This window comes from Barbatula barbatula, assembly GCF_947034865.1.
Source record: "Barbatula barbatula genome assembly, chromosome: 12".
NCBI lineage: Eukaryota > Metazoa > Chordata > Actinopteri > Cypriniformes > Nemacheilidae > Barbatula > Barbatula barbatula.
Genome location: NC_136775.1, coordinates 3,114,040 through 3,141,968, shown reverse-complemented (window position 1 = coordinate 3,141,968; position 27,929 = coordinate 3,114,040). Strand labels below are relative to the sequence as shown.

At 38.4% G+C, this 27,929-nt stretch overlaps 2 protein-coding genes across 3 annotated transcripts; one reads left to right on the top strand and one right to left on the bottom strand.

The window, feature by feature from the left end:
- Positions 1 to 528: 528 nt before the first annotated feature.
- mtmr11 (myotubularin related protein 11) lies at positions 529 to 25,374 on the top strand. Of its 2 annotated transcripts, none has more exons than XM_079469398.1 (17): positions 529 to 977; positions 9,038 to 9,107; positions 13,284 to 13,423; positions 13,540 to 13,609; positions 14,125 to 14,264; positions 14,520 to 14,604; positions 15,129 to 15,276; positions 15,632 to 15,719; positions 16,836 to 16,924; positions 17,010 to 17,134; positions 17,816 to 17,894; positions 18,165 to 18,235; positions 19,942 to 20,114; positions 21,384 to 21,554; positions 21,660 to 21,875; positions 22,675 to 22,974; positions 23,634 to 25,374. In XM_079469398.1, the coding sequence occupies exons 2-17, from the start codon at positions 9,044 to 9,046 to the stop codon at positions 24,045 to 24,047; spliced, it is 2,373 nt and encodes a 790-aa protein (XP_079325524.1). In that variant the 5' UTR covers positions 529 to 977; positions 9,038 to 9,043; the 3' UTR covers positions 24,048 to 25,374. The 2 variants fall into 2 exon arrangements, with proteins under 2 accessions (XP_079325524.1, XP_079325523.1); XM_079469397.1 differs by lacking the exon at positions 529 to 977 and adding an exon at positions 2,101 to 2,450.
- Positions 25,321 to 27,678, bottom strand: LOC306901556 (uncharacterized protein). The gene is made up of 2 exons (XM_079469399.1): positions 27,316 to 27,678; positions 25,321 to 26,637 (listed from the first exon to the last, which is right to left on the bottom strand). Exons 1-2 carry the CDS (start codon positions 27,396 to 27,398, stop codon positions 26,289 to 26,291), a joined length of 432 nt encoding a protein of 143 aa, XP_079325525.1. The 5' UTR covers positions 27,399 to 27,678; the 3' UTR covers positions 25,321 to 26,288.
- Positions 27,679 to 27,929: the final 251 nt, after the last annotated feature.

Genomic DNA, 27,929 nt, shown 5'->3' with positions numbered 1-27,929 from the left:
TTTACAAGCATTACTCCAAATATCTTTCTCTGTGTTAATCAGAACAAAGACATGTGTACAGATTTGGAACAACTCGAGGGTGAGTAAATGATGACAAACCGTCCCTTTAATATCTTACACAAGTTATCTTCAGCTTTGGGTAGCATTTGTTTGCATTACAAAAAACCAACACGCATTGTTTCGTGTCATTACAGGAGCTGCCTAAACCAGCAGAATTATTGCAACTTTCATCACATTTAAATGGCTGTATTGGTCCGTTGTTTTTGCCTTCTTTACATTAATCGTAATAATAACAAAGGTTTATAATTTTGTATAATTTTAGTGTAACTTTTACAATAAACAAGCTTCCCATGTTAATAATCTTTGAAACGTCAACGAAATCGAAAATTACAACTCTCATTTGGTTTGGATTTGTATGATACGACTGCAAGATGAGTTCATTTACAAGTTCAGTTCCCAACATCCTGTGCCAAGCGCTACCTGCCATTTAGAGCTGAAAATGACCACAGAATGTGAACTTTGCCCTGTGTGTGTCTATCAGTAAACATGGGTTTCCTCATTGTGATAATGCTAGCATTATAACCAACTATTTTACTGCTGTTTCGTGAACTCTGCTTAATACAAAAACATGCTTTGGCTTTCTTCTAAATCATGTAGAGCCACACTTACATTAGTGATGACCATCTGTGTGTGTTTGTTTAAAAAAATACTCATTTTTTTGCTCTATTAAATTCAAAGTGAGAGTGTGATGAATAAGTAATAGGAGCGCTGATATCTTTGGTATCAGTTTTCATTTGTTTTTGCTTTGCAGGTATCCATTTCAAGTGCAAGCCTTTTCCACGCGGAGTTCACTGCATGAGATTATATCCACCCGAACCCTGATGCAGTACATACATCACTATCTAAAGACTTCTACATCACTCTCTCAGCTGTTTGGAAGTTGCTCTGAAATGGTTCTTTGATGCTGTGTTGGAAAGGTAAGTACGGTGTCCGACAGCGTCGTCTGTTTGTTCATATCTGAAGTACAATATGATTTGTGGTGCATTTTGCAGACAGGTTTGTGAATGTTATGTGATATTTTATGCATTTAGCTAAATATTTCATTCTTTCTCCATGTTTAATATGTCTAAAGTGATTTGCTTTATCGTGCAAAAGTTGAACACTCATGTTGAAGAAGAAATTCTAGTAACGCATTTTCTATTTTGTTCTTGTACTATATATTTTATAATTTCACTGTATTCTATGGCTTCCTTATTTCTATGGTATCAATTTGATGTAAAGCAAAAATGCACAATTATGAAAAGCGCTATGAGTTTAATATAATTTTGAAAGATCAATCAATTTAAACCTAACGTCTCAATCAACCGTTAGACATCTGAACTCAAGTATTTTCCAAATGATGTGATTGTGAAACATTTTTATACTAGTCTTTCCTGCATACCAGAAACAAATACTACAGCACATTTTAATTTAATTACTTATACACACAAAACAATTTTGAGGTCCTTATTGAAAAAATAAATGATAAAAATTGCCATTTTGGTTTTAAAAATGTACATTAGTGAGACTGTCTGGATAAATAATTGTCTGTAGGTTTGCACTTTTAAAGGGATAGTTTACTCAAAAAGACGTTTTCAATTTTTTTCACCCTGTATGACGTTCCTGTGGCTCATTGGTTAGAGCGTGATGCTAGCAACACCACGGTCGTAGGTTTGATCCCAGTGGATTGCACATAGAAACAAAACCTTTTATAGTACAATGCAAGTCGCTTTGGATAAAAGCGTCTGCCAAATGCATAAATGTAAATGAATGTTGGAAAACATAGTCACCCATTTACTTTTATTGTATGAGCACCAAAACGTTTCTCAAAATCTATTTTCTTTGTGTGTGTTCTGCAAACGAAAGTTTCATATAAAGGCCGTTTTTTAGATCCCTTTAAGCAAGTGTGAGCGTATTTATATATGGTCAGGCAAAAAATGTCGAACCAAAGACGCCCAACAATGCTGTTCACCTAGACGGCAAACTAGGATTTGACGCACGCCCGTTGATTGATGGGAGTTCCATTCAGCGTTGTGGTGTACTGTCCCTTTAAGAGCCTTCAGCGCTGGTTTTTATTACTCCGTAACGCCTGCGTCGTTTTCACTATGGCGCAAGGGGTGTAAACAAATGCGATGGAAAAGCGCGTCCTCCGTGTGGAAAATACATCTGCGAAAGAGATGATTTATGCCAAGTGCGTTTATTTTTTACGTACGACCGTAGCGTGATCGTTGAAAGAGGTTTAGTGATGCTAACAGGACGCAGAACGTCGGTTTTCTGTAGCATGAAGCGGATCAAAGCTGCACTTCCAAACCGCTGTTTATTCTGTTAGTTTGCGGCTGTTTGTAGTCGAAATTATGTTGACAGGATCTAAAACCACATTTAAAGTCAGGCAGCTGGTGCCAGACATTAAGGTAAGCCTCGATGTTTAATACTAGCCTAGTAAAAATATGAATAATTCAGTTTATTATTTGTTAAAGTCCTTGCAATGTTAGCTTTACATTTGATGGGATTGAAACGTAAGAAAGCTTGTGAAGGTTTCTAACACATCTGTGTTGATGCAGTGTATTCGATAGACACTTTAAGCAGCAGGTAAATACGTGCTTAATTCCTGGTATTGGTCACTTTTCCATTCAACAAATGTCTCTCTGTATTTGAAAAGTGCGTTAAAATGCTTTCAGTTCTTTTTCAAGCTGAAAGGCTTGTAATGGATGTGACCACAATGTGTGGTTGAGCCTGAAAAGTCAGTTCTTCTAATGAAAATAACAGGAATACCACTACTAATAATAGTCTTTAAATGCATCGAAACCGAAATCACTTAATTTGCTTTGCATAATGAATTTATTATGATTTGAGTTGCCATACTTCATGTGTGGACAGAGCTCCATTCTTACATTCTCTGATTTTTCTATTTTGTGCCTTTTTATCTTGTGGGGTGGGGTGTGGTGTGGTTATTTGTTTTTCATTCATGCGTAAAGCATGATGGGAGTCCGGTGTACAGATTCCAACCATGCATTCATTGTCAGAAAATGTGTTACACTTTTAGTGTATTTTCATATTAAGATGTATCTGTTTTGTACAAGACTTCTTCACTCAAACTATTGTGACGCGCTCACCCTCGTGTCATCATAAACCCACTTTATGTTGTTATATCTGTGAAAGAAATACGTGTCTGAGTTTGCCATACAAGGAACGTACTTAGAAATGTATACAGGAAAGTTCACAAATGTGTGCGTCATCCGATGAGCTGTTTTGGTGCTTTAACTTGATGCTATAAATTACCATTCAGTTTATTTCCTGTGAAGAGAGCCGCTCTGCTCTTTAAATACAGGGGCAGGAAAACAGTAGTTATTTTGTGAAATATTTATCACTAAAGTTGATTCAAGTTGAATTCCGCTGGATCTCTAACTACGTTCACGGCTATTCTAATGTGCCTTTGGGAAAACTCAGGCAAATGCCTCCTCTCGCAGGCCCCGATGTGCACAACATCTGGCTGTTGCCGTGGAAACGGCCTACCCAGAATTTCTGCGCTTGGGATTGTTCTGTGGCAGTGAATATGTATTGCTGAAGCGGCTGTTCCTTACCCAGAAAGTGAATTTGTAGAAACGGCATTAGTGCGTATACAGTGTCAAATAGAAAGTTTAGTGAATGGAGCCCACCCATTCACAAGGGGGCTTCATTTGGGAATGGGGCGACTGCGAGCCGTGGTGCACTTCAGGGTTATAAACGAACAGATGGAAAAGAGATTGGGAATGGAGCAGTTGTGTCAGGACGTTACCACATGTGCTTTTCATTTCAAATGCGTTAAGATTCAAGCTGTCAGTCTGTCATAACAAGTCTTTTTTCAGCTGTAGTCTCATGATGTCTTGTAGATTTTGGCTGGTGTCACATCGAAAGTGTCCGACTACATTAATAAATAAATTGTTCATGGGGGTCATCTAGTAGTCTGTTTTGGGGATTTTGGTCGTCTAGTCGTCGTGTTTGTCAAAGTGTTTATCTTTTGAATGTGGTAGGCATTCTGCATGTTTTGCTTTAGATGTTAGACGGTTTGAATTGTAAAGCCCTTTATTATTTTTAGGTTTCTGATATCAATTTGAACTTCATAAAAATATTTAAAAAACCTGATAATTATACAACCTTTTTTCTGATTGTTGATCATCTTCCTAGGGCTGCTTATGACAAAGATTGTCATCCTGATTATTGTCAGAGATCACGATTATTTAACACGATTACTCGTTGACTTTGAAAAGTCAATAAATAGCTACATAATTAATAAATAAATAACTTGTCTATGTAACACCATATTCTGAACGCAATAACAAATATAAAAAGGTAAAATAATGCATGAATGCATAAACAAATAATATAAAACAAAGAGAGGTGACAATGAATGCGGCACGATAATGGTTTTACCTTGATTTTTTTTTCATAATGGTTGGAAGACCAAATTGACATTGAAGATTAATAATCAATTATTAATCAATAATTTATTGTTTCTCTGCTTTGACGAAAACTTTAACTTTTTTACTTTTTAAAAGCATTGTAATTGTTTATTTATTGAAAACAATTCCTATGTGCATATTCGCAAAATATATTGATATCTTGTGCAGCACTGCTCTTTCTTTAATAGTTTTTTTTGTGTGTCTCAAAAACAGAGCCTAAGAACATTAGGAATCACCTTATGTAAATGCCCCTGGGAAGCATACACACTACCATCAGATCTAGGTCAACCTTTGTGTAGTTTTGCATTTTCTCGGTGAATAAGCCACTCACGTTGCCCCATGGTCCAAACTTTATATATATATATATATATATATATATATATGAATATATATTTTTAGGGGAATTTTGCCTTTAAAACCATAGGACAGTGGGCCGGTAAATGACACTCGAGACGGGAATCAAACTCGGGGCGGGCGGCAAGTGCACTAGCACTATATGTCAGCACACCAACCACAAGGCTATTGGCGCTGACCAAACTTCAAATCTTAAATGAGAATTTACTGCTTTGGGGACACTTCCTGCAGTATGACGATGACACAGGATCTGGTGTTACTGTGAGATCTTTAAATAAGGGATATGTTGAGGGTCTGTCTAGGAAAAGTGACTTATTGAAAAACAAAACGTATTACAGAAGAACGGTGACTCATCCTAACTGACCCTCAATCTTTTTAGCTGGTTTATTTTTTTTATGAGATTTTAATAAGCATTATAAGGGGCATGACGGGGTTGAAGAAAGCTTGGCACCCAAGCAGTGGTTTCTGCATATAAAACTGCGCTTTTTATAGGAGAGTTTATATATGGCAATAATATTTGACTTTTTCTGATGAGAAGTTATATGCAGTTTTGTTGCCATTGTTTTTGTGGAGTGTTGCTAAGGTGAGTTGGTATGGTGTTGTTAGTATGTTGCAATGTGGTTGCAAAGGTGTTTTTAAGGTGCTGCTGTTTGGGGGCTAAGATGTTTTTAGCATGTTGCTATGTGGTTGCTGAGGTTTGTCTTAGTCTGTTGCTATCGATTGCTAAAATCGTTTTGAGTCTGTTGCTATGTGGTTGATAAGTTGTCTTACTATGTGCTGCTGTGTGGTTGCTAAGATGTTTTTTAGACTGTTGCTGAGTGGTTGCTAAGGTTCTTGATCATGCTGTGTGGTTGCTAATATGGTTTTTAGTCCATTGCTAAGGTGTTTTTAGTTTGCTGCTCTGTGATTGCTAAGACATATTTTAGGTGTTGACCTTACTGTGTGGTTGCTAATATGGTTTTAAGTCGGTTGCTAAGGTGTTCTGTAGTTTGCTGCTCTGTGATTGCTAAGACATATTTTAGGCTGTTGTTATAGGGTCACTAAGGTGTTTTTAAGTCTGTTGCTAAGGTGTTCTGTAGTTTGCTGCTCTGTGATTGCTAAGACATATTTTAGGCTGTTGTTATAGAGTCACTAAGGTGTTTTTAAGTCGGTTGCTAAGGTGTTCTGTAGTTTGCTGCTCTGTGATTGCTAAGACATATTTTAGGCTGTTGTTATAGGGTCACTAAGGTGTTTTTAAGTCTGTTGCTAAGGAGTTCTGTAGTTTGCTGCTCTGTGATTGCTAAGACATATTTTAGGCTGTTGTTATAGGGTCACTAAGGTGTTTTTAAGTCTGTTGCTAAGGTGTTCTGTAGTTTGCTGCTCTGTGATTGCTAAGACATATTTTAGGCTGTTGTTATAGGGTCACTAAGGTGTTTTTAAGTCGGTTGCTAAGGTGTTCTGTAGTTTGCTGCTCTGTGATTGCTAAGACATATTTTAGGCTGTTGTTATAGGGTCACTAAGGTGTTTTTAAGTCTGTTGCTAAGGTGTTCTGTAGTTTGCTGCTCTGTGATTGCTAAGACATATTTTAGGCTGTTGTTATAGGGTCACTAAGGTGTTTTTAAGTCTGTTGCTAAGGTGTTCTGTAGTTTGCTGCTCTGTGATTGCTAAGACATATTTTAGGCTGTTGTTATAGGGTCACTAAGGTGTTTTTAAGTCGGTTGCTAAGGTGTTCTGTAGTTTGCTGCTCTGTGATTGCTAAGACATATTTTAGGCTGTTGTTATAGGGTCACTAAGGTGTTTTTAAGTCTGTTGCTAAGGTGTTCTGTAGTTTGCTGCTCTGTGATTGCTAAGACATATTTTAGGCTGTTGTTATAGGGTCACTAAGGTGTTTTTAAGTCTGTTGCTAAGGTGTTCTGTAGTTTGCTGCTCTGTGATTGCTAAGACATATTTTAGGCTGTTGTTATAGGGTCACTAAGGTGTTTTTGGTATGTTGCTATGTGAATGCTTAAGTGAGTGATTTTTAGTGTGTTGCTACACAGTTTCTGATACTTTAGTCCTTAGAGTTAGCTTTGGACTTTTTGTTAGCTTTTGAAAAATAGAGATTTATTTTTTATTATAGGCAAAACAGTCTCATCTTAATGTCTAATATATTTTTTATAACTTGCTCAAATCGAGTTAACGCACCAAACATTTGAAGCTTGAGCTTATGCGTTTATTTATCTCCATACCCTTAGCAATGATAAAAATGATGATATATTTTTCTTCAGTTGAACAGGAGGGGTATGACTAAACAAAAATGACTTTTGATTTCATCTGTTTGAGTCTGAGCACAATGGTGTTGTTTTCAAACATTCAAATGACCAAATACTTCAAAGGTTTTATTGAAATCGCTGCATTTTTCCCAAGCGCTGACGTTTTCTGAGCAGCACAGAGGAGCGCATAGAGCTGCTTAAAATAACAAGACTATGAACAATAGCCGTACATTTTGAAGCAATGGGTTTAAGCCTCCCTTTATGGCCCCTAGTTACATCATTTAGTTCTAGATTGATGCTTGGCACAAAGGCATATTGTGCCCCTTGGTGATGACTAATTCACTGAATAACAGTGTGATGTTTATATGGTGAAGACTCACAGCATTCCCACTTTCCCTCTGCCCTTGCTGTTTCGTGAGTCTGGCCTGGCTGGTTCAGGGAAGAGAAGGTTTGAATGTTCCCCGAACTGGACTTCTCTAGCCACAGAAACCAGGGGAAGCCATGAGCAATGGAAACTGTAATGAGTCTTGGCCGCCTCGTTCCCCAGAAGCCAAGAGGAGGGAGGATTTTGTTTTACGGAGAAGGAAGAAAGAGATTGCACGATAGCAACCAAGACCATGTGACTCGATTCGTGTAGACCTCAGCAGAAATACGCTGAGGGTTTTTTGTTGCTTTTCTTCTGTTCTGTGAGTCTGATGGTACCTTATTTCACTTCCTCAGAGTCACGATTCTCAGATAGCCACCGATGCTTAGCTATCAGTTTTTCATCTGTAGATGATTTTCGAAACGGGATGTAATTGTGATTATTGGCATTTTGTTTTGCAATTGAAAAGAAAATCTTCCCCAAAGTGTAAATAATCCTATAGGGCATCTTGAGTTGCTATATAATTTTTATTCAGACAGTGTATAAAAATCATCGCAGTAGATATTTTGCCTTCGCGTTTACCCATTTCAGATATATTTTGGGCCTTTTCCTAATTTAACGAAATAAGATTTATGTTTTGTATTGTAAATCCATTAGTTCTCCAAAGAGGGGTTTAACTGAAGGAAAGTTTTTATTTTATTCCGCGACTCCAACATCAGATCAGCAACTCATAATTTCACTCTGGCCTTTTAGTAAGTGTTTTTTTTATAGTTATTCTGTCTGTTTTGTCGAGCACTTTGGTCAGTCCTATGGCTGTTTTTTTGCGCTGTAAAATAAAATAAACTTGATGGTAGAATGTTACATTCCGCTTTTCCTTGTCGTCACCAGTATTGCCTTCAATCCTCTCCATGTTGCCAGGATCTGAACATACACTGTGTTTGAAATGTGTTTATAATCCTCACGATGCAGCCAGATGTTTCTTGCTCGCACCTTCTCGGGAAATGACATGTCAGTCTTGCTAAAGAGCTTTTTCTCTCCTTTGACGTCTGCTGAAAGATGTTGGGGTGTATTTACACCTGTTATACTTCATTTACAACGGTATAAATAAATAAATTATAGCATGTAGAAGTGAAACTCAATGCTATCAAAAGCAATGAGTAAGGAAATGAATTCATGCGTCTTGATAAAAGCAAGGCAGCAAAGACAGTTTTGTTGTCACATGATCAGCAGCTTAATAAAGAAAGAACACACAACGGTCACTTTACACCATGACTGTACCATACATAAGTGCTCAAACCTATTTTACACAATATTGTAACATTGGCTTGACTTTATGATTAAGTATTATTTATTGATTTTTGTTGTTTTGCCTATTTACTCTCATGTCATTCTGACTCCATATTATAGATTTTCAATGAAACCGAAATGGAGAATGCCTACATTTACATTTAGTCATTTAGCAGACGCTTTTATCCAAAGCGAAGTTCGGGGGGCAATAAGCGATATGTCAAAAGAGCAATTGTACGATAGGTGCTTATACAGTTTGCTTGTTTTCTGCAGTGTTCTTGTATATAAACAATATTTCTTTCATCTCTGTGTGTTTGCTATAGGAGAGGATGTTGAGCCACAGTAGTGTTCACACGCGGGGGAGAGATGTCCTTGGCCTCTGCTGTTTGCCAGGTAATGTCTGATAAAGCAACTTCTGTTGTCATCGCGTTTTAGATGCCAAAGATTGTTGTAACCAGTAGGCCTATACTGTAGACCACATTGCAAGATACTAAACACTGGTCCAGCAGCACCTCCGGTTTAATATGTACTTTTTTATCAATTTATCATTTTGTTTGTATAGCACATTTAAAAACAACACACGTTGGCCAAAGTGCTTTACAAACCCAAAATTACAACTAAAACAATAAATAAACACGCCCACATAGCTACTAATGCTTAATAGCAGCAGCAGAAAGACTTATCTTACATATATAATTCAATCTTAAAGATATTGGTTTAACATTCTGATTTGATTATAAATGTATGGTTGTATTTTGTTAAAACAATATGTAGTGTTAAAAAAACGAAACCGGAAGTTCTTCTGGACCGGCGTTGTTTATGTCTTCCGACTTGGTCTATAGTCTTGGCAGATTTGTACAGTAAACATTTCCCATGAAGTTTATTGTCCAATAACTGAATCCGAACTGTTCTGGCGCTTCTTGAGTTGAACGTTTTGGTAAAGTGTGTTTGCTTGGTTCACAATTAAAGCTAGTAAAGCTTTCATCAAATAAAAATGTTAATCTCAATACTCATAGCTAAAAGGTTGCTTGTGACTGGAAATATCAATGTCATTTCATTCAAATTTAGGCACGGTTTACCCACAAATGAAAAATATATGATTGTTTACTCACCCTCAGGTTCTCTATTATCTGTAAACTGTACATTTATTTCTTCGGATGAACACATAGAAGGATATTTGGAAGAATGTCAGTAAGCAAGCAGTTCTTGGCCACCCCTACCATAGTCGAACAAATTACAATGGTAGTCAAAAGTGCCCCAGAACGGTCTATGTTCAAAATAACTTCTTTTGCGTTCAACAGAACAAATCCAAGCAAATTTTCCTACTATGGTAGTCAATAGAGGCCAATAACTGCTTGGTTACAAGCATTCTTCCAAATATATTTCTCTGTGTTCATCAGAACAAAGACATTTATACAGATTTGGAGTAAAAAATGACAGAATTTTTAGGTGAACGGTTCCTTTAACGCCTGTCGCACTTAAAATGCTCTTCATTTTGTACCATTTCGGCTTTATTTAGTTATTCCCATTACTGTTCAGATCAATCCAGATTATGCGGTAATAACAGAGCAGCCATGTGGGTGTGAACGGTATCCAAAAACAATCGCTCAGTGTGCTGAATTTGTCTAGACCCCAGCAGCCCCTCGCTGTAATATCCGTGTCAGCAGTGTTTTCAAACAGGAGCTTTACTCAGGAATGTTGGCCGACTCCGAGCGACCTAATCTTAAACACTTAACATCAGGACATACACTCAGCACCTCAGCGTTTCCCACAGCGTCGACTTTTAATAGAGCTTCTCACCTCAACGTATAAACACAGGCCTCCACTCACAGACAGTTCATTCTTTGTTGTTATTCATCATGCATAGACTCGTACTGTTTGGGCATCAAACACACAGATCTTTCTATTTCCCAGACAGTTTCACAGAAACTGTATAGGGGTCCTAAAAGTGGCCACTTAAAGGGACAGTTCATCCCAAAATGAAAATTCTGTCATTATTTATTCACCCTCGAATATCTTCTCAACCTGAGGGTGAGTAAATGATGACAGAATTTTGGGCCCGCAGATTGTGGAGGTCCTTGTCAACTGAAGATGTAAAGAGATCATGTGCCACAAAAGCTTGACACACAACATACTTCTGTGGAATGGATGGATTAACCATGCGGGGTCAAAGGACTCGTATTGCAGAGACCTGTGGACACATGTGCGGTCTCATCATCAGGTATGGACGTGTGTAAGACTTGTCCTCTGTTCCGCAGTATCTCAGGTGACCGTCCGACGCAGGACAGAGGAAACTGAATCAACTGCTGGGGGTGAACGGATCTGAGCATTTTAAATCGGCAATGGACAGACAAAACTTCTCTTAAAGTTATAGTTCATCCAAAAACGAATATTCTGTCATCATTTACTCACCCTCTCGTCATTTCAAACCTTGATGACTTTCTTTTTTTCCCCAGAACACAAAAGATATTTGAATATGAATAAAGTAACCGAATGGCACTGGACCCCATTCACTTCTATTTTATGGACCCAAAACCAAGTAAACGGGGTCCAGTTAACAACATCCTTCAAAAAAATTTTTTTTGTGTCATACAGGTTTGAAATGACAAAAGGGAGAGTAAATGATGACATAAGGGACATTTCACCCAAAAATAACACTTTAAACAATTTTAGGGGAAATATCTTGGATGGTTCTTAAAAGAGAAACAAAGTTCATCAAAAAGAGAGCAGAAAGAGCAGCTTCTAATAAATAAAATGCATTTATTCAGTTTATTATAATAATTGAATGTAATTAAAATACGTTGTAAACTAAACGTTATTTAACTAGGCATAATACTAATAAAAATGCACAGAGTGCAGGGCTGTCACGAGTGTTGCCATGTCCACTTGTTATAAGCAGTTTTGGATTTGTATTTTCTTAAAGCAACACTATAGAACTTTTGCTCACGGCTCCCCCATGTGGTTGATAAGCGCAATCGTCTGTTACCAGTGCTGTAAATAATGTCTTTGTTTACTAAGCTGATGGAAATGGCGAATGCAGAAACATCGTTTGTAAATCATATAGCACTCAGGGGAATGGGCAGGGCTTCGTGTACAGACCCGAACGCAGAACTTACGGAGTGTAGTTGTAGCCTCTAGGAGGCTGCTCAGGTAGCAGCGGCAGTAGAATTTGTCTGGTTAAGGCCCGATTCACATCTCGAGTCTTTACCGCGCATATATTCGTCGTTTTAAATGTAGGCGCAAATAGGGGGCAACGCGGTTGCGGCGCGCATGCGGTCCAGCACGGAAAGCTTTCTAGCCATATCCACGCCACATCAACATGGAAGAGAGAAAGCGGTGCGGTCCTAAGAGTTGTTCTACCACTGAAACAAATTTTTGACTTTATTATCATTATTAAGGTCAAAGTGTTGCTTTACATCACAAATATTGAGAGTTTCGAAATACAATTGTATATTAGGGCTCAGCCTTCATAGGAGACCACTCATAGCAGTTGTTAAATATCCCCACCTTCTGCGCTATCCTGCCCGTACACGTGCACAGTTTTTTGAACCTCTGGAATGGCAGACGCGGTCCTGCTTCATATTTTCCCTCACAACCGACATTCCCAGACATGAAATCATGCGGTAGGAAAAGAAGGTTGATGTGATCCGTTTCTTATTGAACCTGGCTCTGGTGGCACACACTGTTCTCAGCTGAAACTGACGTTTAATGCAAAACAAATGTTGACGACAACAAATCGAGCTTAGCATGTGCTTTATATCAGAAGTGCAGATTCGCTCTACTGAAAGCAAACACAGCCTGACATGAAATTATTTTATTACAATTTAATTGAAAAGGGAGTTTGAAAACCTCAGATGTTTAGAAGTCTTGCGGAATGTAATGAGCGTCCAGTCCGTCTCTCTGACATCTGTGTCCCATGAGGCCTCAGGATTGAACTTTGAGATGTAACGCAACCATGAGAGTCATAAAATGAAGGAAATTAAGGTTTGGGAAAGCCACCACGTCCACATTAGGAACAACCAGAGGCATTTTGTGTGTAAGAGTTCGTTTGAGGCACCATCTCTATAAAAATGTCTTTTTTTTACTACAATATTACTGTGGCCGTCAAAAAACACGTGATTTATTATAACAGAACTATAATTTTTCTCAAAGTCTTTTGGCAATACTGCTGCTTTCAAGCATATGATGTAAAAACCTACACACAGACTTTTATATCTAGTCACTCCTTCCACATACTTACATTTCCGACAGCAATGCCAAAAAATCTGATTGTTATTTAAAACTGGATGTATATGCGCACAGAAAAGGTTTAAAGCAGCTCTACTTTTACAGTGCATAGTTGTTTAGATGTTAAAAAGAAATTTCCCCAGAAAATTAACCTTTGTCATCATTTATTCACCCTCATGTCGTTCCAACCTGCATGCATTTCTTCTGCAGAACACAAAAGAAGATATTTTGAAGAATGTTGGTAACCAAACACCATTGGACCCCACAAGACTTTCATTGTATGGAGCACAGAGACGTCGTTTGATTCTCATTGTGCGTGATTTGTGTCTTGTGTTTCTTCAGGAGAGTGTGTGCTGCAGAGAGCCGTGCTGGTGAGGAAAAAGCGGTCGGTTAAAGAAGAAGGAGGTGGATGGCTGTCTGGGACTTTGTTTTGCACTCACTTCAGAGTGGCGTTTGTGCCTCAGGACAGCCAGAGACCTGATGTGAGTAGGGACGAGTAAACCAGCAGAAGTTTACAAACTTCGTGACAGTCTGTTATTATCGTCTAGTCTAACATCGCCTGCAGACACTTTATTGTTTCTCTTCTATTGTCCTCTAGGATAATGCAGATCCCGTGCTGCTCGGAGACCACGATGTGGCTCTCGCTTCCATAGACAAAGTCGTGGCAGGTAAGACTGTCTTTGCTGCCTGATACATAGATGACTGATGATAAGAAATGTAAAGCCTATTGTGTGCAGTTTTTTGGAGGATCTTTTGAGAGAAATGCAATATAATATACATAACTATGTGTTCGGAGGTGTATAAAGACCTTACATAATGAAGCGTTATGTTTTATCATCTCAGAATGAGCCATTTCAATCTACATACACCGCCGGTCCCCATACATGGAATTCACCATATTGTTTCTACAGTAGCCCCAAAGGGACAAACTGCTCTACAGAGTGCAAACAAGTTATCAACTTTGGCAAACAAGCGACAGCGTGACAACATCTATGTTCTGTGTCAGCCACCGTAGTGCTTCGAAAGAGAGGGAGACAGTTATTTATTTATCTTTACACTGTGTATGGGAGAAAACTTGCCCCCCCCAAAAAAAACCTTAATGGATCCTGAAAATAGAAACATATACATTGAATCTCAGCTGTGTTTGAATGTTTTTATTAATTCTTGTAAATATCTGCTGCAGTTGGACCGTCTCGCACCAAACTGGTGACCCCAAACGGCTCTCTGAAGTTCACCCCAGAGGAACTGGTGCTGTACTGTCGGGACCTGCGTGTCTTCTGTTTCCTGTTTGATAGACTCACACCTGATGCCCAAGCAATGGAGGTTTGTATGAATATTACAAATTAGCCTTGAAACCCAATTCAAGAGCAATAAAGCACCTACTAATATCTGTGCCAATTGAAATCTCATTCGTCCTCTCGTGTGACAGCTAGTCACAAGACACGCAAGAAATTATTTTTATTTTGCACTCAGATCTGACTGTTAACTTTACAGTTTAAATTAAATAAGCCCATATTATTAATGGTTTTCTTTCACAAATGTGTCATTTGACTTTTTATTTCCATAATGTGCTTGCAGATCACATACACCATTGCTAAGACCTACCAACCACTGAAACCTGGGACCCTCCTCTCCTTCCAGAATTCTGCTTTGGGTAGTATTGGTGAGTTTTTTATCATCATATGTATTTAAACTAAAGGAAATAAAATTCAATTCTAGATTGTATTTTCATTTTGCTGTATACAGCTGCGGAAAATGTTAGGAGACCATTTCAATATGATCGATTTCTCTATTTCTATTTATTTCCAAGGCTAAAAATATTGAGATTGTCTACAAGCTTTCTTCCCGAGGCCGGCATATTTTTCTAGTAGTTTGCAATTGTAGTCCCAGCCAGCTGTACACTGCGCTCTTATTTGATATTGAAATGAATCATACAAAGAAATGTGAGCTAAGCCGGGACGGAGAGGGCAAATCAAGCAGATGAATAATGAAAAGTAATCTGACACAGATAATCCTTCTAGCCCTTTTCAACCCTGTTAAGGTTTGTTTGTAGTCAATTCATGTTCATCGCACCAGTCCGTTACCTCTGCAAACCAAGTTCGAGTTCACAGCTCACGGGAGGTTCTGCATACAAACCGGATCCTGTAACCAATCCAAGCGTTCAATGCCTCCCTCCGCTGTCTATAGAGATGAAGCAGTTTCTAAGCAACCGGCGACGTGACCCGAACATGAACTGGTTCGAGTGTTCGGCGGACTGGGAGCAGGAGCTGGAAAGGGCAGGTGCCACGGGCTGGAGGGTCAGCTCTGTCAATGACCGCTTTGAGATGTCCACCAGGTCCAGATCCTCTTTCTGACTTTTTTGAGTTTTCATGTTTTTAGCCACAGCTACTGGTCGCTGTTCCATTAAAATGACAGATAATATTAAGCATTCACCCAGTCTCCCATTTACTTTGATTGTATGGATAAAGAAAAAAAGTTAACTCTCCTTTTTGTGTTCCGCGGAAGAAATAAAGTCATGGGTTTGGAATGACGTTTTTGAATAACTAGACCTTGAAGTCTACTGTACGTCCGTTTATGCATGCAGGAAGAGTGATCTCACCACAGCTGGAATTATAATTTCATGTTTATTGAAGCTGTGTCCATGTTGGAAGTGGAAACTGCTCAAATGTTGTTTTCTTGCGTTTTTATAGCCTCCCAAGATTCACTGTGGTTCCCCATCGGGTCTTAGACACAGAGCTGAAGAAAACATTCGCCCACTTCAATGACGGACGAATCCCAGTGAGTTTATCACAGCTGTACACATCACTATACCAAACTCTGTAACACAACATTGTTTTCTAATTTATGGTTTTGTCTTTTTTGTAACTTTATTACTATAAAATTAAAATGTAGGGTTTTCCTTGCGAATGAGCAAGATTTTCAGATTTTTCACCACACGTTGCCAAAATGATTCCCAATGACGTGTTATAGCGTTGCCTTGCTTTAAAAATATTATGATATTAGTACTCATTTTTTTACACTCTTAAAATACAAGTATGGAGAGGTTGAGAGAGAGCATTTGTAACCATTGTGGCTCTTTAAAAGCAGCTTTTTAAATGGGTCGAATTTTCGATATCGTGTAAATATTACACATTTAAAAATATCGTTAGTCATGTTTTTAACATCACGCTTCTTGACAATACTGGTATATTGTGACACCTCTAGTGGGTAAAAATAATGTTAATAACTACTTATTCTTCACAACTGAATCAAATCCTGTTTATAATGATTGTGTCCTCGCCCCACAGTATTAGGTTTGCTTTGGATATAAGCTATAATGTATATTCAATTTTCTGTCTTTAAAGGTCCAGTGTGAGTTTTTTTGGAGGATCTTTTGACAGAATTGCAATATTATATACATATCTATGTCTTTAGAGATGTATAAAGACCTTACATAATGAAGCGTTATAATTTTTATTACCTGAGAATGAGCTATTTCTATCTACATACACCCCATGGGTCCACTTACATGGAATTCACCATGTTGTTTCTACAGTAGCCCTTAATGGACAAACTGCTCTACACAGCGCATTCGTAAATATGTTATCTCCGACGACACTGTAATCTGCTGTAGTGCGTCGAGGGAGGGGTTGCAATTCGCAACCTCGCCGCTAGATGCCATTAAAATCTTCACATTGTATTTACATAAAACTAAAAATACAGTTATTATTGTCATATAATAGTCAGAATTTTAACCATGCTTAACCATCCCTTTTAAACAGTGCAGCCTGCTATACTTGCATACATTTCTATACATGAAAAGTATCTTTAGATCTCTTTATTCTTCTAAATATTATGATTGTGGAATGTGGAAATGTAAATGAATCGTATTCTAATTTGACGTCTCTCTCTCAGCGATGGTGCTGGCGACATCCCCGGGGCAGCGATTTATTAAGAATGGCCAGTTTCCAAAATAACATCTACCATGAGAAGGATGACATCAGGTTTGTTTCTTATCCCAGTCAATATAAAATTCACATCTCTTAGTTGACCCAACAAGGTCAGTGATGGAGCTCCTATGATCTTAAGGAATCTGGAGCTGGTGCTGTTTGGCGGTCAGCAGATGTGTGTGATCGTGGACCTCGGTGAGGAAATGCCATCCCCGGCAGACATCCAGGTGGCTCACACAAGACTTCGGACGCTTTGTCTGGGCGGTCAGTGCATTTGTCCTATTTCCAGTGTCGGAAATACAGTATATTTAAAAGACATTCTGAAAAAGTGAAACTTTGTTCAGAATGAACCTTCATGCTGGTTTGTGTAGTTGCGCAGCTGTTTGAATGACGTTTTTCCAGTTAAGCTACTTCTTTTTTGCGGAGACTTTCACTCTCTGTGGGTAAATGTTGAACTTTTTTTGCCGCAACAGCTGTTGAGACACTTGGATACGGTAACTGTCTGAAGACGTGCACAGTTCAAAGCAAAGAGCTTTCGTTGTGTGTGAAGATACATTTTAGTGTTACTGAGAAACCGAAATAGTCTATTTCGCCATGTATAGCCTCAAATTCTTCCTTCGGTTAAACCCACAACATTCCTCGCAGTAGCATGCAGCTGTCGGCTCGACACTTCGATCCTTCACATTTCTTCTCAGCCGGCAGCGTTTTTGCTTTTGTGGTATGTTGTACTGCTGGAACATTCCTGACGGTCTCGGTACGAGTTTTATTTTTATGCATTTGACAGAAGCTTTTTATGGAAAGTGACTTGCAGTGCATTCAAGGTAAACACAGCTACAGGAACAGGTTAAAATGTGTCACTGAATCCAAACCACATCCTTTTATGGGATGCCATTGCAACATTCTGCTACAAAGTGTCGCTCGGTTAAATCATTTTTTGTCTCGCAGATATTTCATCGTCTGTATCGGTGCCAGATGACAAGTGGCTCTCTACACTCGAGAGCACACGCTGGCTCGACTATGTCAGGTACAGAAACGCAAATATCTGTTTGTGTATGTGGTTATAACTGATGACGAAACAGTGTCACGGCACTGAAACATTTCTCGCAGCTTCACGTTTTGACTGAAATTCTAGCTCGTCACAGTCTCAACATTGCAGTGAACGATTTAAACAGCTTATATAACAATACAAAGTGACAGTCAGTGTTTAGATGTGTGCGTGTGTTTTACCCTGCTGTGTGTGTGCTTGTTTGGTGTTTGCCCTGCTGTGTGTGATGTGATTGTTGCGTCTCCGCAGGTGCTGTCTGAGAAAAGCAGCAGAGGTCGCTTGTTTGCTCAGAGGAGGTCACATGACTGTTGTTCTCCAAGGTTAGTCATGTTGATCATTAACGGTCCTCTGACCTGTCTCTGAACTTCGCACCCTGTTGGTACGCGATGACTTCAGAAGCATTTCTTTACTGTACAATATACATCACCATTTCCTGAGGTGGTTTTCTTTTTGTCTAACTAAACATCTAATATTATCTAAACAATTTAAGTACAGACTACTACTTAAAGGGACAGTTCACCCAAACAGGAAAACTCTCTTTATTTTCACCCTCGGGTTGTTCCAGATCTGTATAAATGTATTTGTTCTGATGAGCACAGAAAAAGATATTTGGAAGAATGCATGTAACCAAACAGTTTTTGGCCATTGTAGTTCTTCATATCTTCTTGATATTTTAATATATATTATATATGGTGGCCAGTTTGGTTACAAGATCTGTTTGGTTACAAGCATTCTTCCAAATATCTTTCTCTGTGTTCATCAGAACAAAGATATTTATACAGGTTCGGAAAAACTCGAGTGTGAGTAAATAATGACAGAATTTATATTTTTGGTGAACTGTTCCTTTAAAGGGATGGTTCACACAAAACTAAATACTGTCATCATTTACATATTCGACTGTCGTTCTTCTGGAACACAAAAGAAGGTTTTGTGTAAATTGTTTGTAAATACAGCAGCTTATTTCATGTAAGGATAGATTTGTGGTCAGTTTTTTTTATGAATTTTATAACCAAACACAGCAGGCTTAAACTGACCAGTGACGTGAGCAATAGCGTCTGTTCATCCAACAAATAGCGAATGGAATTGCAATTACATTTGGTGATGCAAGTGTTTCAGAAATGACATGTTTCACTTTAAAGGTGATAAAAAACAATAACTGACACAGAGGTTCATCTTAACACATAATCCAATAAACGGAGACATCTGGGAATGCCCTCCAATTCTTTAAATTCCGTTTTATTTGATGTTCCTCCAAACCGTTCGTTTTTCTCGACGTGACCCACAGTTGCCCTCCAATAATCATCAATATTCCCTGCATCCCGACAAGCAGCAAATCATTTCAGGAATGAGTTTCTCAGATGAGTTTGACGTTCTCCATCTATCACTTTGAACCTGTTTACCACATGTGCTGCAAACCACAACATGAAAGAGAGCGATGAAACCTCCTGATCCAGGGTTCAAAGCCCTATTCGGCGAACTCGTGTGAGGTTTAAAGTGCAGTTTTTGTGATGACTTAAGAAGTTAAAGCTTAGGAAGTGAAAATGATGCCTAAAATTAGCATGCGCAGAGTGTGATTTGTAAAAACAACCATGAAATACATTCACATGCCCAAAATGTGAATTGTGAAAGTTAGGTGAGAAAATATGCTTTTCAGACTTTTTGGAACTGCTTTTTATATGTGTGCCAGAAAGATGTATTTCATGATATATTCATTTAATCAATAACAGTTTTATTTCAGCTTCACAGCTATACATTTTTTTTGCACTTAATAAAACAGTAAAATGCTGCAAAGCTTGTTTTCATTTGCATGAAACTATGCTTTTGTGTGGACGCAGTATATTTACACTTGTGCATGCAGGCATTTAAATCCATAAAACTCAAAAGATTTAATAATAATAATTTAATTATGTGATTATATATATATTTTTTCATCCGTAGAAAGTTAGAATGCATTGTAACCCTTAGAAGTCACAGTAATATATTCAAGACAGTGATTTAATGTGTTGTTTTGTCTGTATTTCTTTAGAGTCGGAGGATCGGGACATGAACTGTGTGATCTCTAGTCTGGTGCAGGTGATGTGTGATCCTCACTGCAGGACTGTAGCTGGATTTCAGAGTCTGGTGCAGAAGGAATGGATTACAGCCGGACACAAATTCCTCAGCCGCATCAACTACCACAGGGACTGTGATAAAGAAGAGGTCAAGATGAACACATAAAACAATTATATAGATCATTCATACTGTTATTTTAGTTCACCCAGCAGAGTTCTTATAGTTTTGTTTTATTGTAGTTTTACTTATTTTATAAAATGTATATTTATTATTATTTATAAAATCATATTTAAATTTTTGGTTACAATATTAATATACATACACTGTATGCTTTTGTCATCATATTATTTATTTGTAAAATTTGTATTGCAATATAACATTTATAATAATAATAATAATAATAATAATACATTTTATTTATAGGCGCCTTTCTCAACACTCAAGGTCACCTTACAAAAGCAACAATAAAACACTCAATCCATTAAACATTAAATCAATAATAATAATCATAATAATAATAACTTGCGAAAGAGTAGTGTCTTTATAATCAAAACAAATTAAAAATGTAAGCGAGTATGCCTGTCTGAAAAGATGAGTTTTGAATTGAGTTTTGAAAATTTAATTCATTGTAATTCTTTAAAATGTATTAACGTTTATTATTATAGTTTTAGAATATTGCTACGGCCTCTTTATCCGTTTTTGTTTAAGTTTTAAGGCCAGTATTTGATTTGATTTCAATAAACTGAAAAGTTTTCCAAATTTCTATTTTAGTAAACTAATATGTGTGTCCTTCCGAAATTCAGATTTGTTGTTTTTCAGTAGACTGAACTTTTGAATACTTTTTATTGGTTAGATATTTGCAAAACCCAGTATACAACAATAAAGAGTGACTAACAATAGGGTTTTATGGCAAAGAAATTAAATCACAAAATATGGAAATAGCAGCGATATCAATGTAATATTGCTATTTTTGAGTGTTTTTGGTATGGGAGGAATTATATGAATATATTAATAAAATCTTAATAGTTCGATGTCATCATGTTGTTATATTAAAGATACTGTGAACTCACAAAAAATACATTTGAATTCTCAATCAATATTTTTCAGTTTTATAAACATGTTATGATAACATTTCATGACCACCAAATTGTATTAAACATTACAAGGACTTTGTTGCAATGCAGTTAAGGACTGCCTTATTTGCAAAGGATGTACGCAGTGCCAGTTTAAATTCTGCAAAGAAAACCTACATTTAACCCTTATTTTGTGAGCATGCCTACAATGTGCGGCCTAAACTATTCTTCCTATGCTGACAGTCCAGTAGGATCACTGCTACTTATATACCTATTTATGTAAATTTACAATAAAAGTCTTGTTAAAATTGTGCTTGATAAAATGAACCGTGCTCTCCGACAGGCCCCTGTGTTTCTGCTGTTCCTTGACTGTGTGTGGCAGCTGTGGTCTCAATATCCCGCCCGCTTCCAGCTTACAGAAGATTACCTGCTGGCTCTGCATGACAGCGTGCAGCTGCCGCTCTTCTCTAGCTTCATGGCCAACTCTCAGAGGGAAAGGTGTCGCCGCTCGCAGGTACTTCAGCCTGAATTTTTCAAAACACGTCCGACCTGGAAACTATCGTTTAACATTCTACAAACAACAAACGGATGTGAAATTTTCACTGAAATTCCCTCGCAGCATCTGCCCCAGAGCTACACGCCTGTCAACGGCCTGAGGAAGCTGCCAATGGGTGAACCAGACGAACCGGTGGACCCGCCTTTCCCCCCCGTGTGGGACTGGGCCCTGCAGTACAGCAGCTCGAGACGAGCCCGCTTCACACAACCTGTGTCACAGGCCGCCTGTCTTCCACCCGTCCTCAACGGGAACCTCAATACGAACCTGGAGCGCAGCTGGGTGAGATTTACCTGCAGTCATGTGTATGTAAACATCCATCGGCCCTCATAGAAAGACGGGTGGTTTGGGATAGTAGTGAAACCATTTGATTCAAGTCCTACAAGATCACCATTGTGTCTTTAAGCAATGTGCAACGCAATTGACTTCCGTTGAATGAACACAAAACCACTGGGACATTTCTCAAAACTGGGACATTTCTTTGTTTCATATTCAGTCTTTTGTTTTGACATTTTCTTTTTGGGTAAACTATTCCTTGAGACGTTTTTGCAGCAATGTGAGTTGATCACACAAAGCTGCTGCTATTAAAAACTTAAAAATTCAGTGAAAGATGAAGTAGTGTTAAGACACCATACTTCTATGTAGAGACCGCAGAGCAGACATCCAGCCTATGGCTTCATTCTGCTTTTATTACATTTGGGACAACATGAGGGTGAGTTAGATGATGAAAACAATTAGAGGATGAATTGTTTCTCTATTCTGCAATAAGTGTATTTTATTGTTGTCACTTCAGATGAAAAGCCGCAGCTTAATGATGACGGACTTCCTCCTTCCCTATATAGGAGGCTAAACATTGATAAGGGATTTGATAACACAGGACAGAGACGCACACGTGTGTCAAGATAATGATCATTGGTTCATGTTTTCATGGCTGCCCTAGTTGGCTATAAATCAGAGGGATGTTCTTTCGAAAAGAGGCCAACCTGTGCCACATTTAGCTTTCCCATTTCTTTTTTTTCTAATTGGGCTGTCGGTGTGACTCTACCTCTTCATTACCCTGTGTGTTTATTCTCTCTCTCAGCACAATGATGGACTGCCAGGTTCGGTGTTCCTGCTGTCTCGTAGTTCATTCTCCAATCCCTCAAACCTGCTGCCCTGGCGGAGCGGGAACTCCGGCTCTTACTGGAAGAGTCACCGCAGGGCTCCTTCCTCCGAGGGTTTGTCCGGGCTTGAGCGGCTCATCAGAGCCTGTTCCCTCTCTGATCCCTCAGAAAACACCACCACCATACACGATCCCATCGAGCCCCTGCTGCCCCTCCTCATAGGGCCCTGTGTAAGAGTATGGAGGGGATGCTATTTACGGGGTGCGCTACACCCCCAGGTAAACTCTTTTGGATTTGACCACACAAAATTATGTGGTTGACTAAAATACCTGCAGTTGTTTAATATATACATCCACATATACACATGCATTTTTATGTATAGGATATACTGTATATATATATATATATATAGAAGAGTTGATAATACAGGCTATAAACTGTATACATAATATAGAAGACTAGAATATTGTATTATATAGTCTCCTATTTTATAACCTATATTCTATATAATCTACTATTTTATATCCTATTATATAGAGGTCAAGATTATATCAAATATAGGATAATTTTTAATAGAGAAATAAAGAAAAGATAATATAGGCTATATATAATTAAATATATAGTCAAATGTGATGATATAGAAGAGCGCATTAGATTAGAATATAGGTTATGATATAGGAGATTAGAAAATATCATAAAGGCTATATATAGTATTATGATATAAAATAAAAGATCGTAAGGGCAATATATTATGATATACTGTAGAAGAGCATATAATATATATCATGATATAGACAATATAGGCTATATATTATAATATACAGAAGAAGATAATGCAGGCTGTACGTTATATAATATAAACTATATACCAAGTTGTCTACAAAGGCATTGTGAGATCGTGGGTGTTTTTGTAACAGCGAGTCCTTCCTGTCTGTAGGCCTTTTCGCACCCCATGTCTTCCTGCAGCCAGCATCCTTTAGATCAGCTGGCCTTTGAAGTGCAGGAGCTCGGAGAGAAACTCGCTCAGGCTTCTGTCAGACGCCCTGAAAACCAGACCAGACAACAGGAGCCACGTCGACTGGAGTCCAACCTCAACCAGAACGCCAACAACGGGACCTTCCTCTTCTCCTCTAGATCCTCTCAACACCAGCCACCGTCCAGCAGAGGGACAACCCGACCCACAAACCCTCCCAGAGCCCCATGGACCGCCCCTGAGCCGCCAAGGTCTGCACAGAGGATTAACGGCAAGCACACGTTTCTGTTCGGCCACCAACAAGAGTCACAATCAGACCAGCGTTACATTCCCTCTCCAAGTGCCAAATATCCCAAACACCCGGGAAACACACACTGACCTGTAGGCAGGAGAAGCGACGTTTTCTAGTGTTTGAATTAGCGGAGAGTTCCAGTGGGCAAATGCTTTAAAATACGGTACAAATCAGGAACTTCATCAGAAACGTTTTTCCATGCATACATGTGAATTTAAAAAAACAATGCACAGCATGGGGCTTCTTCTGTATGAGCAGCTATATAGTATTGAACGTAAAAAGCTCTTTTTTTTTTAAATCAAGTACTCCCAGAGACCGCCACAAGTTCGGACAGTGAGTATTAAGATTAAGTAGATGGTATCCGCATGACAATAGTGAAGACTGTTTCTGCATGTTATATGTTACGTGTCTAAAGTTCATGCCAAAAAATTGGTTCGGGACCTTCGCTGTAGTAAAGTGGTATTTTATGGTACAGTAGGCTTGTAAAATAGCAGTAAAACGTAAATTGGACACGAAAATGGCTGCTGTAACCTTTATGATTTAACAGGTTTTGCAGTTTTTTGTACAGCCACTAGATGGAGACAAAACAGTCAAAGAAATTTCAACTTGCTTCTCTTTATTCGAACAAAGTGGTACGAGGATGTCCAGTAAATCATGCATTTTTTTATTCTAGAAGTATTAAAACAAAAAAAGGAAAGAATAAAAGGAAACTAGATGCAATATAGTTGACATTACAAGCATAAATATACTCTGCCGTTTTAAACGTTTCATATTTAAGTGTTATTTCATCATGAATTTGTGATGTACTTTTTATAACTTCATGATGGGAAGGAACTACAGTGTAAATGTTTAAGTACATTTTAAGAAAAAATGAGCACAAGAACTTCATTCTAATGTTAAAGGAGATTTTAATATGATTATTTACCTGCATTCCATCACTGTTCCCGGGAACTCTTTCAACAAGAGATTTTCCTTCTCCCATCATCACCTTTGTCTTATTTGCACGATTTCTTTTGTTAAAAGTATAGATTAACATAGATCCTCGGTCTCTCAGAATGTCAAGCAATGGAAAGGGTGCTAGTGATGTTAACATACGGTATTTGTGTTAAAATTTCAGCCTGAATTCTTATACGCAGTATAAATGTGTTTCACAGCCGATTATGTTCACTTGAAAAATCCGATTGGTTTTGTTTCTCGGATATCAAATATAAGACGACACAAGAACTGCTTTGGTTTAGGGCAGTGACCAATACTTGCCTTAGATGCCTTAAATCAATTTGCAAAATATGAGTGCGTGGTTTCGTAATTTCCACCCATTAAACTGCCACAGGGACAAATCTTTGCTTTTCTTATTCTTTTATAACAACCTTTATTGGCACATTTTAGATAAATAAATACATCTTATAGTTCCTAAATATATTTCTTGGTTTCCTTATCAATGCTTATTCTGGCGATTTAAAAACATGACGCATCTTATCAAAATAGATATTTACAACATGAGCACTTTGCAAAACGTATGAAACCATGAACAACCATTTTTTAAATCCATGAATTGCAAAGGTACACAAACGTTTACATCAACAGCACTCATTATAAAATAAACAAATAAACACTTAGAAATGTTAAAGGTAACTGCAATACTTCACTACTGTATATCCTCTGCACTTCAATCACGAACAGAATACAAACTGAATCTGGATCTCACCAGATATGAGAAAAACCTCTTTTGTGCTTTCAGCATCAACATTTTTTAGGCATATTAAATCTATTTAATAATCTGACATAACAATGTATTCTTATTACAGATAATAAATTCAGTACATTGACCCATGATATGAAGCCCAGTCTCTCCAAGGCAATGGTTCTCAGCTGTGTTGGGTCACGACCCGGTTTGCAGGTCTGTTCAGAAAGGGTCACCAAAGCTCACGCAACATTTAGTTTTTCTTTACCAAACACAGATACTCCTCTATATTCTGTCATTGGTAAAAAAGACTGTACAGTATGTCCCAGTTATCCAATACTTCATTATGCATACAAGTGTTCAGCCTAATATTATTAATAATAATAGACATTTTTGTCAATTTTGATACCATGATGGTCAATGTCAATGACTTTCTTTAATCCGCAGAATACAAAAGACGATATTTTAAAGAATGTTGGCAACCAAACATTGTCCTCCTTTTCACTTCCATTGTATTCACACAAAAGCACATTTCTGAAAATATCTTCTTTTGTGTTCCAAGAGTCATACACACAGGAACGACACGAGAGTGAGTAAATGATGCAAAAAATATTTTTCAGGCAAACTATTCCTTGAAACGACTCGATTATTCCCACTGGCCTCCCTTCTCCTCAACCAGCTTCTGTTTCTGACTTCCAAAGGGTGAACAGTGGATCATGCCGTGGTAGCTGTGAGACGGAGCGAAGCCTCCCAGGTGACGGAGGGTTTTACACATAGGGCAGGGATATTCGGCCAGGCCTTCTATATCTTCAAAAGCCAGGTTAACAATCTGATCGGAGCAGGGGTCACAGTAGAGGTGTCCGCAGGAGAGGCGCTTCAGTCTGGCCTCGTAGGAGATGCAGCACTGGCAGTGAGGAACATCTGATCCCAGACTGCCTGTGAGCGAGCTGCTCTCCATACTGGCTGCCTGACTGGAGCCGAGCTTTGTGGACGACCTGCAGAACAAACACAAACCAGAATTATTTGTTTATCTGCCGGGTAGAGTTTTTGCATGAATGCGTAATTCACTTCGGATAAAGGTGTCCGTCTGATGCATAAATATAGTTGAAACGTTCTAGACCGCTTATTGTTTTTCTTCCCCTAACGTCTCCCAATCCTTTTTCCATATCGAGTCTCCTTATTTATTTACAGGGCTGTGAATCTCATCGTTTGAGAAGCGAGCTCAGGAATTTCTCAAGAACTCAAACATGTTGGGTATAACCACGACCAGATTTTCTCCGTTGCACTCAACATTTCTTTTACAGCTTTGTTCTCCTCCTTCAGCCTTTGTGTCTAAATTTTGGAGACACCAAATGGATGACATCTAACTGAGAATGCTCACCTTAGCAATGAAAGCTCTAGAAAAGCCATGTCGCATAACCTATAGTATCGTCTCCTACAATAGACTTCAGCACATCACTGATCTATTCATGTCTTCGGTTTTGTCTTAATCTGTACTACATACATGTGCATATGCGATACTACTTGTAGCCAACAATGCATTATCCTCAAAAACACGATCACATCAGGTATTGCCATAGCAACACATTCACAGGCCCCTGTTGTTCACGATGCGTACAGTTCAGGATGCAAAAGATGCGCAACACTGACAGTTTTCGGAAAGCATGACCTACCTTTGCGAAGATGACGGCGAACCTTTAAAGCAGTTGAAGCTGAATGTCGCAATGATCTTCCAACACATGTTCACTCCTCTCATGGTAAATCATTTGAGCGTTGTGACATCTGGAAAGCCCGTTCATAATTCTTAGACATGTTTACGCTCGCGGTCGGACACCCTCCGCTATTTAACGCAAGGCGCAGTCCATTGAAACGCACTTCACGATTGTCGTCTCGAGGTGGGAACGAGGCTTATAAATATAAATCAACACTTTGCGATTGCTATCGATGGTCTTCGAGTAAGCAGCCGATAGAAACCGTGACCGAGAAAAACGAGGACGGAGAAAATCTGCCCATCACCCATCAAGCATGCGATGCGCGTATAAATCTCTACAGGCTTCTCGAGAGAGAAAGTTTCGACCCAAACACAAATGCATGAGCTGTGCGTCTCTGTCTTTGTAGCCTATAGCTGACAGATCCTGGCTGTTTCCGGTTCGTGCATTTGATATATGCATGTTTATTTGTGCATAAACAGCATAAATGTATCGTGCATAAACAGCATTTATTCAATAAGTCTGGGCTACAATATCTTTAAAAACGTCATTGTACAATATAGATTCATTTAAGTAAC

Bases quoted from the DNA above. Each gene is read 5' to 3' on its own strand.
- LOC306901556 (XM_079469399.1), bottom strand. From the start codon at position 27,398: ATGAGAGGAGTGAACATGTGTTGGAAGATCATTGCGACATTCAGCTTC. The intron at 26,638-27,315 runs GTAGGTCATGCT...TTTGTTCTGCAG, and splicing joins TCGCCGTCATCTTCGCAAAG to GTCGTCCACAAAGCTCGGCT.
- mtmr11 (XM_079469397.1), top strand. From the start codon at position 2,394: ATGTTGACAGGATCTAAAACCACATTTAAAGTCAGGCAGCTGGTGCCA. The intron at 2,451-9,037 runs GTAAGCCTCGAT...TGTTTGCTATAG, and splicing joins AGCTGGTGCCAGACATTAAG to GAGAGGATGTTGAGCCACAG. The intron at 17,895-18,164 runs GTACAGAAACGC...GCGTCTCCGCAG, and splicing joins CGCTGGCTCGACTATGTCAG to GTGCTGTCTGAGAAAAGCAG.